Below are 15,513 nucleotides of genomic sequence, written 5' to 3'. Positions count from 1 at the left end.
CACACCTGTGCTGAAAGGAAAGAAGACCCAAAAGTGAAACAGTGCGAAAAGAGGGCCGGGTGACCTCGAAGAGAATGCCAGAAGAATCTGGACACAAGAAAGAGACCAGGTGTAGGTCCCAAAACAAAGGAGGTGGTCCCAAAACCAGGGAGTGAGACAGAAGAGGTCCCAGGAAGACTGTCTAGTCAAGGGACAAGAACAGGAATCTGAAACAGTTCCTGTTAAGTGAAATTGAAAGTAAGGAGCAGAAGAAAAGACAAATTAGTGAGGGAGCTCTAAGGGGCAGACTTAAAGCAAAGTAAGCTTGAGAGAAGCCAGTAGATCAGTGGAGGCAACCAAAGGTTGGTGACTCCTTACAATGGGCATTTGGAGCAGTGCTGTTCTGTTTGGCATGGCTGAATATCTGAGTGTGTGCGTGTGTGTAGAAGGTCAAGCTTGAATGCACGTAAAGATCCAGGGGAAGGAACATCGGAAAGAGTGGTTGAACCCTGGAGGTGGATCCTTGTTGGAGACATCTGAGTGAAAGTGTCGTTTGGGAGAGAATTCTAAGACAAGTTCTTCGAACGTGGAGTTTGGACCGAGTGGCTCACTGTGAGACAAGCATTTGCGGGGTTGATGAGAAATCAATAGAAACTTGGTCTTGGAGCCTGGTGTCCGACCACAGTTTGCCTGTTGGTTTACATGGACTGTATACTTACTGAGACCATTAAAGTATAAGAGAGATTTTGTAAATGATAAAAGCAAAATACTGCAGATGCTGAAAATCTGAAACAAAAACAAAAATTACTGAAAAAACTCAGCAGGTCTTATCTGTGCAAAGAAAGACAGAGTTAACGTTTTGAGTCCATATGACTCTTCTTCAGAACTAAAGAGAAGTAAAAATGTGAAAATATATGCTGTTTAAGGGGGGATGGGACAGGTGAAACTGGATAGAAGGCCAGTGATAGGTGGAGTTAAAGGAGAGATTGCAAAAGATGTCACAGACAAAAGGTCGAAGGGGTGTTGATGGTGGTGATACTGGCTATAGGAGGTGCTAGTGGTGACATTAAGAGTAGAAAGCAGAATGAGCAAGTGACATGGTCCTGGTGGGGTGGGGAAAAAAGATCGAAATAGGCTAAAAGGCGCAGCTAAAACAATGAATATAAATAAATTTTAAAATAGTAAAATTAGAAATAGGTGGAAAAAATATATAAAATTTAAAAATAAATATTTGAAAAAAGGGGATCAAAAAGGGGTGAGGATGGAGGAGAGAGTTCATGTTCTGAAGTTGTTGAACTTAATGTTAAGTCCGGAAGGCTGTAAAGCGTCTAATCGGAAGATGAGGTGCTGTTCCTCCAGTTGCGCTAAGCTTCACTGGAACATTGCAGCAGGCCAAGGACGGGCATGAGAGCAGGGTGGTGTGTTGAAATGGCAAGCGACAGGAAGGTCTGGGTCATGCTTGCGGACAGACCGAAGGTGTTCCACAAAGCGGTCACCCAGTCTGCGTTTGGTCTCTCCAATGAAGAGGAGATCGCATTGGGAACAGTGAATGCAGTAGACCAATTGAGGGAAGAGCAAGTGAAGCGCTGCTTACTTGAAAGGACTGTTTGGGCCCTTGGACAGTGAGGAGGGGGGAAGTAAAGGGGCGGGTGTTGCACCTTCTGTGATTACATGGGACGGTCCCTACGGAATGCTGAGGGGGTGGGGGGGGTCGTGGAAGATGCATTTAGTGGTGGCATCATGCTGTAGTTGGCGGAAATGGCAGAGGATGATCCTTTGAATGCGGAGGCTGGTGGGGTGATAAGTGAGGACAAAGGGGACCCTATCATGGTTCTGGGACGGAGAGGAAGGTGTAAGGGCAGAGGTGCGGGAGATGGGTCAGACACGGTTGAGGGCCCTGTCAGCCACTGTGGGTGGAAAAACTCAGTGAAGGAAGACATGTCAGAAGCACTGTTTTGGAAAGTGGCATCATCGGAACAGATGTGACGGAAGTGAAGGAACTGAGAGAATGGGATGGAGTCCTTACAGGAAGCGGGGTGTGAGAAGCTGTAGTCGAGGTAGCTGTGGGAGCCGGTGGGCGTGTAATGGATATTGGTGGACAGTCTATCATCAGAAATTGAGACAGAGAGGTCAAGGAAGGGAAGGGAAGTGTCAGTGATGGACCATGTGAAAATGATGGAGGGGTGGAAATTGGAAGCAAAATTAATAAATTTTTCCAGGCCCAGACGAGAGCATGAAGCAGCACCGAAACAGTCATCGATGTACCGGAGAAAGAGTTGTGGGAGGGGGCTTGAATAGGACTGGAACAAGGAATGTTCCACATACCCCATTAAGAGACAGGCATAACTGGGGCCCATGCAGGTACCCATAGCCACACCTTTTATTTGGAGGAAGTGAGACGAGTTTAAAGAGAAATTATTCAGTGAGAGAACAAGTTCAGCCAGGTGGTGGATAGGGATTGTTTGGGCCTCTGTTCGAGGAAGAAGCGGAGAGCCCTCAGGCCATCTCGCTGGGGGATGGTGTAGAGGGATTGGACATATCTTGTGTTATCTTTGCAAATTTGTATATATCTGTAACAGTTTAGTTGGGGTGAAGGAGTAGTGTAATATAGTTCATCTTTTCTTGTTTAATAAATGCTTTGTTCTTTTGTTATAAGTACATTAGTGGACTCCTGTGAATGTGTTCGGTAACTATTCCTACAAAAGCAGGTTCCACTCTGGGACCTGACTTGTCCAGCATTAGCATCAGCATATATTGGCCCATGAGCTCAAAGCTCCCCAGTGTTGGATTTAGGGGGTACCCCAAAGATGCACTGGGGAATCACAGAAAATCTCAGTGCAGAAGAGGCCCTTCGGCCGATCGAGTCTGCACCGACACGTGAGAAACACCTGACCTACCTACCTAATCCCATTTGCCAGCACTTGGCCCATAGCCTTGAATGTTATGAAATCCTTCTCAGAGGTTCCCAGGTAAGGGTTTGCAAGGCAGTTGCCCAGAAGTGCACATTTCAGAGTTCCTTAGAACCAGGTGGTGTTTTTACGACAATCAGAAATGGTTTTGTGGTCAGCGTCAGATTTCCAGATTTTTATTGAATCTGCCGTGATGGGATTTGAACTCCAGTCTCTGGAATGCTAGTCCAGTGACAATACCACTTTGCCACCACCTCCCCTGAATCACCTACAGACCAGATACAAATTTGCATACATCTGTGTTTGCTGAATATTGTTACTTTTTATTGTCAGTTACGTATTATAATAGTTTTCAGATGAATATCTTTACATTTGGCAACTGTTTCATTTCCAGCACAAAGGCCAAAGCTGCCTTTTCTAGCACTATATCAATAATTTATTTTGCGTCTTTCTATCTAGTCCCCGTGAAAGAGGTTCAGGCACGAGCGGTGTTTTATCCACTGACGGGTAAAGGCCAAGCCATTAATATGTGCTACAGAACACTTTACATAGGAACAGGTAAAGAAAACCTTGTGAACAGTTATCTGAAAATGACATACCTTATGGTCGATCATTGCAATTCAGAATGATCTGTGCTGACTTGATTTCTGCAGGTGCCCTTTGTAACATTGTCTCATGCCCATTGATTAATAAATGTACTTGAAATGCAGGGGAACTTAACGTTGCTATCCCTGCGCCACCCTCCCCTGCCTACCCACACCACCTCCCCTCAAAAAAAAAGGGTTTCCCTTCCCTGGCCTAGATTGATGATATGAATGTTTGAGAATCGATAACGTTTTATTGCTCTAGTCTACTAAGCCCAGAATCATTGTGTTTTTATTCGATGCTCACAATAAAAAGTCTGAATGTTATGTTACTCCAACTGTAAAATCCAAACCATTGTGTCTCAGAAAATTCCTGCAATGCTTGGAGGCACAATTTAACTTGATAGCATTTGGTTAAAGTGAATTACAGCCAAATTAAATAAGAAAGTGTATGGAGAAACAGATGATGTCAGAAAAATCGAAGAAATGTGGTTTACTTTTATGATTTGACATTGTCTGGTTTACCTAATTTGCCTAAATTAAGCATATTCAATATTAACTGGAATATGTTTTTAATAAAACTAGTTTATCTGCCAGTCTGCTTGCAGTCATATTGCATGCTTTCTCCACTCCACTCTTCCTCATTGTTAAGCTTCTTGAACTAGCTTATTCTTTTTGTGCTGAACTTTAAATTCTCCCCTTGAATTTTTCAGCCCTGACAGAGCTGGGGGTGGGTGTGGGATGAAGGGGGATAAGTGATTCAGAACTTTAGATCGGTCATGCAAGGAGGGGGAGGCAAAGTTGAGTTTGGACTGTGGAGAGGAGCCAGGAAACCTTGCTGTGGAGTCATATTGATTGAGAGATTTGTATTGGGAAGAGCAGACAGGCTGAGCCAATTGGGAGTTGGCTATGTGAGAGAAGAGAAAAGATAAAAGAGTTCAAGACTTAACAGAAAAGTATGGACAGAATTAAAAAAAAAACAACACAATGTTTGGATTGACTGAGATGTGATTGATCTGTGATGATAACATGATATGATTGGAATAGACAAATTAGTAATGATGGAGGCGGTCTAATCATATAACGACTGCTTTTCTCCTTTAAGATGCATCTTGAAATTTACCTCTATCACCAAACTTTTGGTCATGTGACCCAACCTCCTTGTGTAGCTCAGTGTCATATGTTGTTTTATAATGCCCATGTGAAGCACCTTGGGACATTTTATTATATTAAATGTGATATATAAATATAAGATGTTGATACTTTGATCAGCAAACTTTTTAACGTGGATAGATTGGATGCAGTGGCTCCATGTTGGGTTTATTTAAAAACACTTGCAGCCATTGAATCTATGCAGCTTTGTTCATGGTGCTGATCCTCAATGTTCCAAGTAATTTGAGAACATATGGTAAAATACACACTATTGTAACTAAGACTTTCTTGTGTTTTTCAGGTGCTGACATGGATGTGTGCCTTATAAATTATGGACATTGTAATTATGTTTCAGGCAAACATGCCTGCATATTCTATGATGAGGTAAGGTTCATGAGACTGAATTCTATCCTCTCTGTTACAAAAAGAAAATAGAAAAATAAATTGTTAATTGTACCATCCTCTAGATGGAACAGCATCTCAAATTACTTGGAGTTTTGTGTGATTGTAATGTTTGCTGGGTTGGCAGCAGCCTTGTATCATTCATACTAATGCTATTTGATATAACAAAAGTGTGTAAACCCAATTATAAGAACGCAAAAGGAAGGACATAAGAAATAGGAACAGGAGTAACCCTTCGGGTCTGCTGTGCCATTCATCCAGATCATGACTAACCTTCTATCTCAACTCCACTTTGCCAACTCATCCCCATATCCCTTGATTCCCTCATATCTAACTGTCTTACCTTTACAGTTCTTTATATTATCAAGGTGAAATCAGAGATTGTAGTTACAAATTAAAAGAATTCTATGTAGAGGAACTTTTGGTTCAGAATGCTGTTTCATTTAACACAGTGACTCTTGCTGAATACTCATAATTGCTCATCCTGCACACTCTGTGCTTCTGTTTTAGCAAATTGTATCTGATCCAGCTAGTTGATTCAGAAAACAATTCACCTTGATGCCCAGGATAATCTTTAAATTTAGTAACCCATTATATTTTAAAGTTTAAAAAATGTTTTCAAAGTTGCACTTACAGAAAGTTTAGAGGGCATAATTAACTTAAGTGTGATATTGATGTGCTAAACACAAACTGATTAGGATTTGCAATTGGGCTACTTCCAAGATGGTTGAAAAAAACTGGATATATTTGATTATTTTGGGGAAAACCAAATTAACTGGCAGCAAAATGTAAGTAATTTGAGGCCAAAAGAATTGGATAAATGCTCACTGGTAGACTAAAAGGAAATGTTAGGAATAGAGACTTATTTACAGAATGGAATTGCACAACCTGTGACAACAATATATTGGTAACCAAATGGAACAAAGGGAAGACTATAATTATCCTTTAAAATACTAGAGAGTAACTCTCATGGGAAGATTCAGCTGGCTAGATGGTAATTCATAACTCATTAACCACACCTGTGGTAAAAGCTTATCATTACGTTAGGTTTTAAATAGGGTTGCAGTCACTAGAGCAGAAAAAGGCCAAGAAAGGTCCAATATTAGAGGTGTTCGACATCGTGCATATAGTGAAATCTAATTTTCAAATGCTTCCTGAATCAGTAATGAAGTTAGGATTTGTTATAGAAACATCAGTAGTCATTTGGTAGTACAAAACTTGAGTATTGCTGAAAAAAGAGACATGTCTAAGCTTTTTGTCTTGCACTCATCAGGACACTCGCAAGAATACAAATATAAGGGGAAGACAACAATTTATACTGTATGTGAGAGAGCGCTGACTGGTTGGCAAGTGGCATTGCCATGGAGAATGCACCACTGACGGTGACAGGCAGCTTGACCCTGATTGGTCAAGGAATGTCAGTGAATGGCTTGCAGTGTGGTGCATTTGCCTGTACTGGAAGCTACATATATTAATACACATTAATTGTGTATTGTGTTCTTTGCAGACAGAAAGAACGTGTATATACATTGCGCCTGTTTCAGCTAAACAAAATAAGTGACAGCTACTCACTGACTTATTCCTCAGGTCAAGGCATTGCCCTATCAGCAATACTCAAGAATCACAAATGGAGAAAATAGAATTTTTTGGGAAAAGTGCTATTCTAATATGGAATATATTTCACTCGGATAGCTAATGAAGCCACATTAAGATATAAATAGTTGAAAGGCACTGGGAAAGGGGAGGAAAATGAGATTGGAATAGATTTTTTTGATTTGTTAATGGGATGTCGGTGTTTCTGGCTAGGCCAGCATCTATTGCTCATCCCTAATTGCCCTTGAGAAGGTGGTGAGCCTTGAACTGCTGCAGTCCACGTGGTGTAGGTACACCCACAGTTCTGTTGGGGAGTTCCATGATTTTGACCCAGTAACAGTGAAGGTAGGCGATATAGTTCCAAGTCAGGATGGTGTGTGGTTTGGGGGGGAACTTGCAGGTGGTGGTGTTCCATGCATCTGCTGCCCTTGTCCTTTTAGGTGGTAGAGGTCAGGGTTTGGAAGGTGTTGCCTAAGCAGCCTTGGTGAATTCCTGCAGTGCATCTTGTAGATGGTACACACTTGCCATTGTGTGTCAGTGGTGGAAGGAATGAATGTTTATGGTGGTATTTGGGGTGCCAGTCAAGTGGGTTGCTTGTCCTGGATGACGTAGAGCTGCTTAAGTGTTGTTGGAGCTGCACTCATCCAGGCAAGTGGAGAGTATTTCATCACATTCCTGGCTTTGTGCCTTGTGCGTGATAGTGATAGACAAGCTTTGGGGAGTCAGGAGGGGTGAGTCTCACTCTGCAGAATTCCTAGCCTCTGACCTGTTCTTGTAGTCACAGTATTTATATGGCTGGTCCAATTCAGTTTCTGGTCTGTGGTCACCCCCAGGATGTTGATATTGGGGTTTCAGTGTTGGTAATGCCATTGAATGTCGAGGGTGATGGGTAGGTTCTCACTGATTAGATTACTCCAATGGGGAATTAGTGTTGGCAGTAGTGACCCAACCTCCAGAGTTCTGTTCTTTTGGGAGCGGCAGGGGTGGGGGCTGTGGCGGCAGTGTTCAATACAAATTGGTCTCCGATACAAAAATGTATTTTTGGTGATGCGTTAAATCTTCAGAGCCTCTGCTTACTTAATTGCTGGCTGCCATTTTCTTTGAGTAGAGATGTATGGTTATTGTGCTCAGTAAATTTCCAATTCACAACATCCTGCCAAAGTTCGAGGAGGGTAAATGAGCAGATAAACTAATGTAGTTTGCCACTGTAAATGCACAGCATACAACATCCCATTCCTGTAGTAGTTTGACTTTCTTTTAAAAAGGCTAGTGAAATCCAGGGATTTGGGTGATGTTATAAAAGCAGTATAGTTACCCTCTGTCTGCCAGTGATCTTTGTCTTGAATTTCTTCAGAATATTTTCAGCTAAAGGTACTTTAACTTGCTGCCCAGTGACTAGCTGCTTGCATGGCAAATGTGTAATTGCAATGAGGATACTATCTTTCATGTAAAAATACAAGTAAGCGAAAAGACTGCATATGAACAGGAACGAAATCTGAATTAAGCTTTTAGTGGGGAAAAAGTCAATACTTAGTGTGTCAGTGTTGAGGTGAGTTTGCTGATGTTGCACTTAAATGATGTTGCAAATGGAAGAATAATAACCGAGACTAATGTCTGAATCGGAAGTGATAGTTACCTTACGGCTGGTAGTTTAGAAATACCAGTTTTGTTTGAGCAGTGGAAATTAAAACTCATAATATAACATTTACAGTGGGAACTAGATGGTAAAGCAGCTTTTGTTTACTGAGGGTTCACCTGCTATCTGTCAATTTGCTTTTCCTGAGGGGAGCCAGATAAACAGCTTACGTTTTACTTATAATGAATTTGTCCATATTTAACCCGAGATGCCTTAACTTGTTGAACTGTGGAATACTTTAATTGCCAATAAACTAAGCCACACCATGTAAAAAAAAAACTGTTGTTAAGCATGTTTTTGTCTTAAATTTTGTTAAATTCTTATCTTTTTAGAATACAAAACACTATGAATTGCTAAACTACAGTGAGCATGGGACGACTGTTGACAACGTTCTATATTCGTGTGACTTCTCTGAGAAAACTTCTCCCACTCCACCAAGCAGTATTGTTGCCAAAGTTCAAAGTGTAATAAGTAAGTACACTGTTTTACATTTTCCAAATTTAAACTGAGTAGGTGAACAATAACTGTTGGCATTTAGTACTGTAATAGCATACAACAATACCATCCAGCCATTAATCCACTATGCGGCTTTTCAATATAGTGAAGCATTTAAACAGTGAAAATAATTAATTAAGGAAACCAAATATATAGTACAACAGAACAGCTGTGTTCTGGGCAACAGAAGCATAATTATGCTGATACCCTCACTAACAGAAGCATGATTCTTTGAATTCAAACTGTTTGGATGGAGAGTAGCCCATTCTTGTTCAGTGGGTGCCCATGTTGAAGGAAACAACAACAAAGACACAGGATCTCTCCTAAAGAGTGATTGGCATCTACCACTGTGTCGTTTTTCCCCAGTAAAGTTTAGTAGCAGTGCATAAACAACGGCATTGTCCAATATTCATGAGACCAAAACATCCAATTGACCATAGCACTTGGAAATGTGCAAATATTTTCAGTGGACAATTCAAGTTCATAAAAAGGGACTCGCTTAAATAACTTGTACCATAATAATCTTATAACGAATTGAAGCTGATTTTAAGTGGGGTTTTCTTGTAGACCTTGAAATATTCCAACACAGTTTGGAAACACTAGGCAATATTTCAATTACGATGAACTTCAGGATCAACCATTTCTGATTTTTTTTTTTTTTGCAGAATATTGTAAGAGCAAAAAGGAAGAGGAGGAACAGGAAGAGACTGTCATGAGTTCCCAAGGCCAGGGGATGCATGGTAAAACCTGTAACTGCAAGGCCAGCAGCTCCAGTCTAATAGGTGGCAGTGGTGCGGGCTGGGAAGGGACTGCATTGTTGCACCATGGAAGTTACATCAAACTTGGTTGCTTGCAGTTTGTGTTCAGCATCACAGAATTTGCAATGAAGCAGCCGAAAGAGGAGGAAACCCTAGTACACGACGCTGACTTAGAACAGAAGCATTTGATGAAACTTCATCAAGTGCCAGTGTTACGATCCAACTCTGTTCCGTGAGGTTTCTGGAATGTACATAGGACTAAACTGGGAACCATGAACCGAAGAAACTGTCTTTATATTGCATGAAATGAAGTATCTTCAGCATTTTTCTTTCTTTTTTTGCTCAGATTTTGTGGGCAGTTGCACATAGAATTTGTATAATGACTTCTCTTTTAAATATGTAACTTGTCATAGTTGTAAATGTTGACTGAATGAGAAAAAAAGAAGCAAGGTCCTGTTTTGAAGGTCATGGTGAAGCCCTTTGCAGAACGAACTGGAAAAGCCTAGGATACATTCAGACTGCATCCCTAAACATGTAAAAATAATCAAAGACTTGTTATATTTTGTGCCAGTGACAATAGTTTTTATAAATATGTGCAAAGTTTTCATAAAAGGATATGTTTATCTACTCTGATCATTGTTTTATTTAATGTATCTGGAATCCTATGACCCAGATGTTTTCTGCTACTTTTGCACTACAAGTAGCTGCTGTGTACTGATTAAAGAGGAAAAAAAGCCCTTTCAAATATCAATGGATTTTATTTGACTGAGAAAGGAAAAGTGTTAAAGTAGAGTCTGTGTTAATGCACCTTTAATGGTGTCAGTGGTTTTTAAATGTCTAACATGCTAAAAACTTGTGGTAAGGCACCAGCTGCCATTGTGTTGTATTGTAGCGTAAAAGTTTGTCGTAAGCTTGTTAAGGTCCTTTTTCACACAGTAGTTCAAATGTAAATAGTTAATGTATTGTTTCAGATTTTACAACAGACACTTTCATGTATTCTGTATATAAAAAATTGACTCCAAATTCCTGTCTCTGCCTGTCTATTATGACTGTAAATACATCAGATTTTTTTTAAAGAAAAACTCCTTGTTGCAGTTGAATATTTTAATAGTGCTATCATCATTCTTCACCTATCGTCTTTCACATCTTATAGGTAATGATATAAAATGAGATGGACGGATTTTTCCAGGATTTTTACTGCTTTGGAAGCGCACATTATAAGCTGATCACGTGACTTGAAAATTGCAATTATACTACCTTCAGTTTTTCTTTCTGCTCAATGTTGTTTGCTTTCCCTTTGTACCACATTAGTTTTCAAAATCTGAGCTTGAGAATTATTTCTAATTGTCAGTCATTTCAAACATTTTAATCAACAGGAAAGACTGTCATCAAATGTAATGGTTGCCAACCACTGTACCTGCCAGCCCATTCAGATTGTGCATTGTAGTAATTCTGCCACATTTCATGGAACTTAAAAAGAAAAGTTAAGCTATTAAAACGTTGGACGAGATCCTAAAATCAGTCACACTGTGATGTCTGACAGACTTTTGGTTAGAAAGTACTCGGTTTACTCAATTGCTGTTCTTTTCAGATGGGAATTTAGGTTATGTTGAAATCACCACATTGGGCAAAAAAAATCAAGAGTAAGGAGAAATGTAGACTGAAGCATTTTAATGAGTTCCATTCTTAATGCAGACCAGCCAATTGGACAAGTTCTAAGCCAGGGATCATGGAAAATGTTGACAACACAAACTGTCCTCATCCAAATCTGGAACTTGTAACTGAATTATCACAGTCGGCAGCAACAGCAGGCTTGAAGCAGAGGGCTTCAGCTTACTGACGAACGCCACTGAAGAGCTCAAACTCAGCGGTTTGAAATAATAGAATTGATAGTTTATACTTCCTGACAATGTTGCTCAACATCAATTTGTTCCTCAGAAGCAATAGGGTTCGAGAGCAGGTAGTTTAGACGGCCAAAAGTGATGCTGGCACACATCGGGCTGAGATGTTAATATTCTTAGGCCAATTTGACTTGCAAGCTCTTCGTTTGCTGGCAGGACCCACGATTTAAGTCAACTTGCAGCATGAACAGAAGGAAGGGTCCAATCTGTTCACATCTGCCTCATTTTTGACTACAAAGAAATAACCACCCAATCCCAAATAAAAGTCTGGTAACGAGGAAGGTCTTTCCCACTCCTAGGAAAGAAGATATAATCAATGGTATTTTCAACAGAATTGTAGAAAAGGAAACGTACATTAAATGGATTGAGTCACCTATCCTTCATTTTGGGTGGGGGAATGAGATGATCATTCAATCCTTTTGAGATGGTCTTTAGAGATGAAGGAATCCAAATACTTGAATTTTAAGTGGAAATTTAAGCTCTAGTTTGAAGCAGTGGCTTTGCAACTTTTGTATGGCAGATTCCCCGAAAACATTGGTAACCCCTGTCCTAAATTCCCCACAGTAGATACTGAAGGACAACAGTACCATCAGGCAGAATAGGTTTTTTGAAATAGTATACAATAAAAGTATTGTAAGTCAATATGGATGACCAATATAGAATTGTTCATAGTTTGTCATTTCTATCCCTGAATGGATTAAAATCTTAAGACCTGGCGGACCCCCAGACTTCTGGGACATCAAACGAAAAAATAAAATTGCATATTACTTCAGTTGTCTGAAAGAGATAGGGCTAAGGCAGATTTCTCCTTGTGAGAGAGACTAGAACTAGGGGGGGACAGTTTAAAAATAAGAGGTCTCCCTTATGAGACCAAGATGACGAGGAATTTCTCCAGAGGGTCGTTGGTCTGTGGAATTTCCGCAGAAAGCAGTGGAGACTGGGTCATTGAATTTATTCAAGGCTGAGGTGGATAGATTTTTGAAAGACAAGGCAGCCTAGGGCAATGGGGGGCGGGGGGGGGTGGTGTTGGGTAGTGAAGGAGCAGACAGGAAAGAACCAGATCAGCCATGATCTTAGTGAATGGCAGAGCATGCTCGAAGGGACGAATATCCGCCTCTTGCTCCTAAGTCCTATCTTCCTATGTACATTGCCATGTGAAGGAGGTGGTTCTAGTTCAGGAATGGCATTGCTATTATGTGTTACTGTTATTCTTAGTCTATGATAGAGCAGAATTAAGTCACTATTTCCAAAAGTGAAAAAGGTTGAGTAAATGTCAACTTTCTGGCATGTTGAGGTGCAAATTAATGTCAGATGTATTGCATTCTGCTTAACTACTGTGAGACAAATATCTTTTAAGGTTTTGGCTAATGATTAGTTGTATTAAGTATGATGTAATTAAGTCATTACCACTTTTAAACATTTCCATTTTTATTGGTCATGATTCTTCAGTTACATCTCCACAAGCTGTCACTCTTGTAAGATTAGATTCAATTTTGTTCTTCTTTTCCCCATCTGCTGCTCCAAATGATTCAGGGAACTACATGTCTATAGGTCTGAATGGGAATGCCAAATATTAACACCTTGATAACTGCAAAATGATCAGATTGGCTTTGGTGATGGAAGTAAAGCAAGATCCTACATCATGTGCTTCACCATTCTGAACAACAGATTTGGAGTTACAATAATGCAGTTACCTATGGCCTTTGCTTACCTCTGAGATCTTACAAATATAGCATATAGGTAAGATGAGCAATTTGTCACAAATGTATTATAGTTATTGATAATTACAATCATTGTACTTGAAGATTGTAATAGTGTTCAAAAAAGTAAATGTAAAAAAAGGTAACTTTTATTACTTGTCAGTGTGCACTTAACCTGGGCAGCAGTCATACACTGCTTTGGTGTCTTCAGTTTAAACATTTTTGTTGAATTAACATTTTGACATCGAAATGAGGGTCTGATCTAATGGTTATTTGGCACCTAATGATTGAAATTTTACTTTTATCCCTATCTCTGAAAATGTGAACTCTTCTGAACTGTACAACTGAAATGTGCATTGCAACTTCACAAATTACTTTTAATAATTGAAACTGTAGGTAATGCTTGTACGTTTTCTAGGCTTAGAAGCTTAGCAATCACAGCAGCTAGCTATCCAATGTTTGAATTATTCAGAGCCACAAGATATACCTCGTGACTGTCAGCATCTCCATGAAGTTGTAACAAAATGTAGAAGGCAATCACTGTTATTGACCAAGCAACCTGCATTTTATTATATGCCACTAACCCACAAGCTATCAAGCCAGTTAGTTGACTTGCCAAAATAATATTTGAATGTACAATCAAATTTTGTATCAAAAAGGCTTGGCAGCCATTTTGTTGCAATTCCCACACTGCATGTTTTTGGTCATTGTCCTGCTGATTGTGAGATTGGGCCTGATATTCATGGGGAGGTGCTCAGAGTGGCTCAGTTGTGGATCCAAAACCTGGGATTGTGGGTGCCCAGATATTAACTGCAAGAGGGTGTTTTGCTGCAAGTTTCCTGTCCAGGAAAGACTGTAGTACAGTGTCAGACCACAGACAAGGGGCAGTCATGGTTGGAAGGGGAAGGATGTGGTTGAGACGGCAAGTGCGGGAAGCAGATTGCTGGGCTGGGGAGACACCTTTGCCCTTCGCTGACCACAAGTAGTATCAATGCACTTAACTTATGAATCCAGCCCTGGTCGTCTCCTTTTACCTGACGGCTTTCTCAAAACAAAAGCCGAAATGGGTTAAAAAGAAAAAGAGAAAGCATGGCACAAATGGAGGCAGCAAACCACCTTCATAGTCACTACTGACCAGCCGCCCCACTTAGGACAAAGTAGCTCACATCTCTCCCCTGACCCAAAGCCACCTGTTCTTCGAGGTTAAACTTGGCCCATGGTCTGGGAATGCAGTAAAAGTTGCGATGGGGAAGTAAAGCCAAGAGAAATAGAAGGGAGGGGGAGGAAGAATCGTAGCAAATGGACAAAGCGGAGAGAAGGGGAATTAGATGAAGCTAAAACAATGAAAAGCAGACAAGAGCTGAAGCAAAAAGGACAGTACAGGTTGCAGGTATTGACGCCAGTGAGATGAGTCACAATAAATGGCAGAAACGCAATTATTTCCATCACTTCTGGTGTTCCTTTAGTGACTAGAGAGAGAGAGAGAGAGAAAAGATGCCAAGGAAACTCAGAGACCCTGAAGGGGGCAGTCATTCTCAGCTATTTCATTGCTACAACCAGACTTGTTTACTTGATCAGGGTGAGCGAGGTCTGCTTTTAGGGGACAAGTGCTGAAACGTGAAGTCCAAAGGTAACCTTTGCTCTCTTTGTTGCAACTGGATTTCAGTGTGTGTGTCCGGCAAGCAAACTTCAAACAGGAGGGAGAGAGAGGGTGGGGGGGGGGTGGGAACTGCAATGTGAGGAGCTCAGCTTCATCAAACAGGACTTATAACCGGGTGTTTTTTCTCCTCCCCTCCCTCCCTATGTCTCTCTCTCTCCCTCCCTCTGTCTCTCTCTCTCTCCCTCCCTCTCTCTCTCCCTCCCTCTCTCTCTCCCTCCCTCCCTCCCTCCCTCTCTCTCCCTCCCTCCCTCTCTCCCCCTCCCTCCCTCTCTCCCCCTCCCTCCCTCTGTCCCCCTCTCTCCCCCTCCCTCCCTCTCTCTCGCTCCCTCTCTCTCCCTCCCTCCCTCTCTCCCCCTCCCTCCCTCTGTCCCCCTCTCTCCCCCTCCCTCCCTCTCTCTCTCTCCCTCTCTCTCCCTCCCTCCCTCTCCCTCCCTCCCCCTCTCTCTCCCTCCCTCTGTCTCTCTCTCTCGCTCCCTCCCCCTCCCTCCCTCCCTCTCTCCCTCCCTCCCTCTCTCTCCCTCCCTCTGTCTCTCTCTCTCGCTCCCTCCCCCTCCCTCCCTCCCTTCCTCCCTCCCTCTGTCTCTCTCTCTCTCTCCCTCCCTCTGTCTCTCTCTCGCTCCCTCCCCCTCCCTCCCTCCCTTCCTCCCTCCCTCTGTCTCTCTCTCTCTCTCCCTCCCTCTGTCTCTCTCTCTCCCTCCCTCTCTCTCTCTCCCTCTCTCTCTCTCTCCCTCCCTCCCTCTCTCT

At 41.5% G+C, this 15,513-nt stretch overlaps 1 protein-coding gene across 4 annotated transcripts in view; it reads left to right on the top strand.

Moving 5' to 3' along the window:
* LOC144675652 (PHD finger protein 12-like) overlaps positions 1 to 10,590 on the top strand; it is a 71,384-nt gene extending 60,794 nt beyond the window's left edge. For 3 of the 4 annotated variants that reach the window (XM_078536294.1, XM_078536295.1, XM_078536296.1), the window contains exons 11-14: positions 3,348 to 3,446; positions 4,926 to 5,008; positions 8,588 to 8,726; positions 9,416 to 10,590. In XM_078536294.1, coding sequence (XP_078392420.1) covers positions 3,348 to 3,446; positions 4,926 to 5,008; positions 8,588 to 8,726; positions 9,416 to 9,744 — 650 coding nt within the window. In that variant the 3' untranslated portion in view covers positions 9,745 to 10,590. The remainder of the gene's footprint in view (positions 1 to 3,347; positions 3,447 to 4,925; positions 5,009 to 8,587; positions 8,727 to 9,415) is intronic. The other variant, XR_013575118.1, reaches the window with a different exon arrangement.
* Positions 10,591 to 15,513: the final 4,923 nt, after the last annotated feature.

Source organism: Cetorhinus maximus, unplaced genomic scaffold (genome assembly GCF_964194155.1).
Source record: "Cetorhinus maximus unplaced genomic scaffold, sCetMax3.hap1.1 HAP1_SCAFFOLD_1076, whole genome shotgun sequence".
Taxonomy (NCBI): Eukaryota; Metazoa; Chordata; class Chondrichthyes; order Lamniformes; family Cetorhinidae; genus Cetorhinus; species Cetorhinus maximus.
This window is presented reverse-complemented; position numbering and strand designations above follow the sequence as displayed.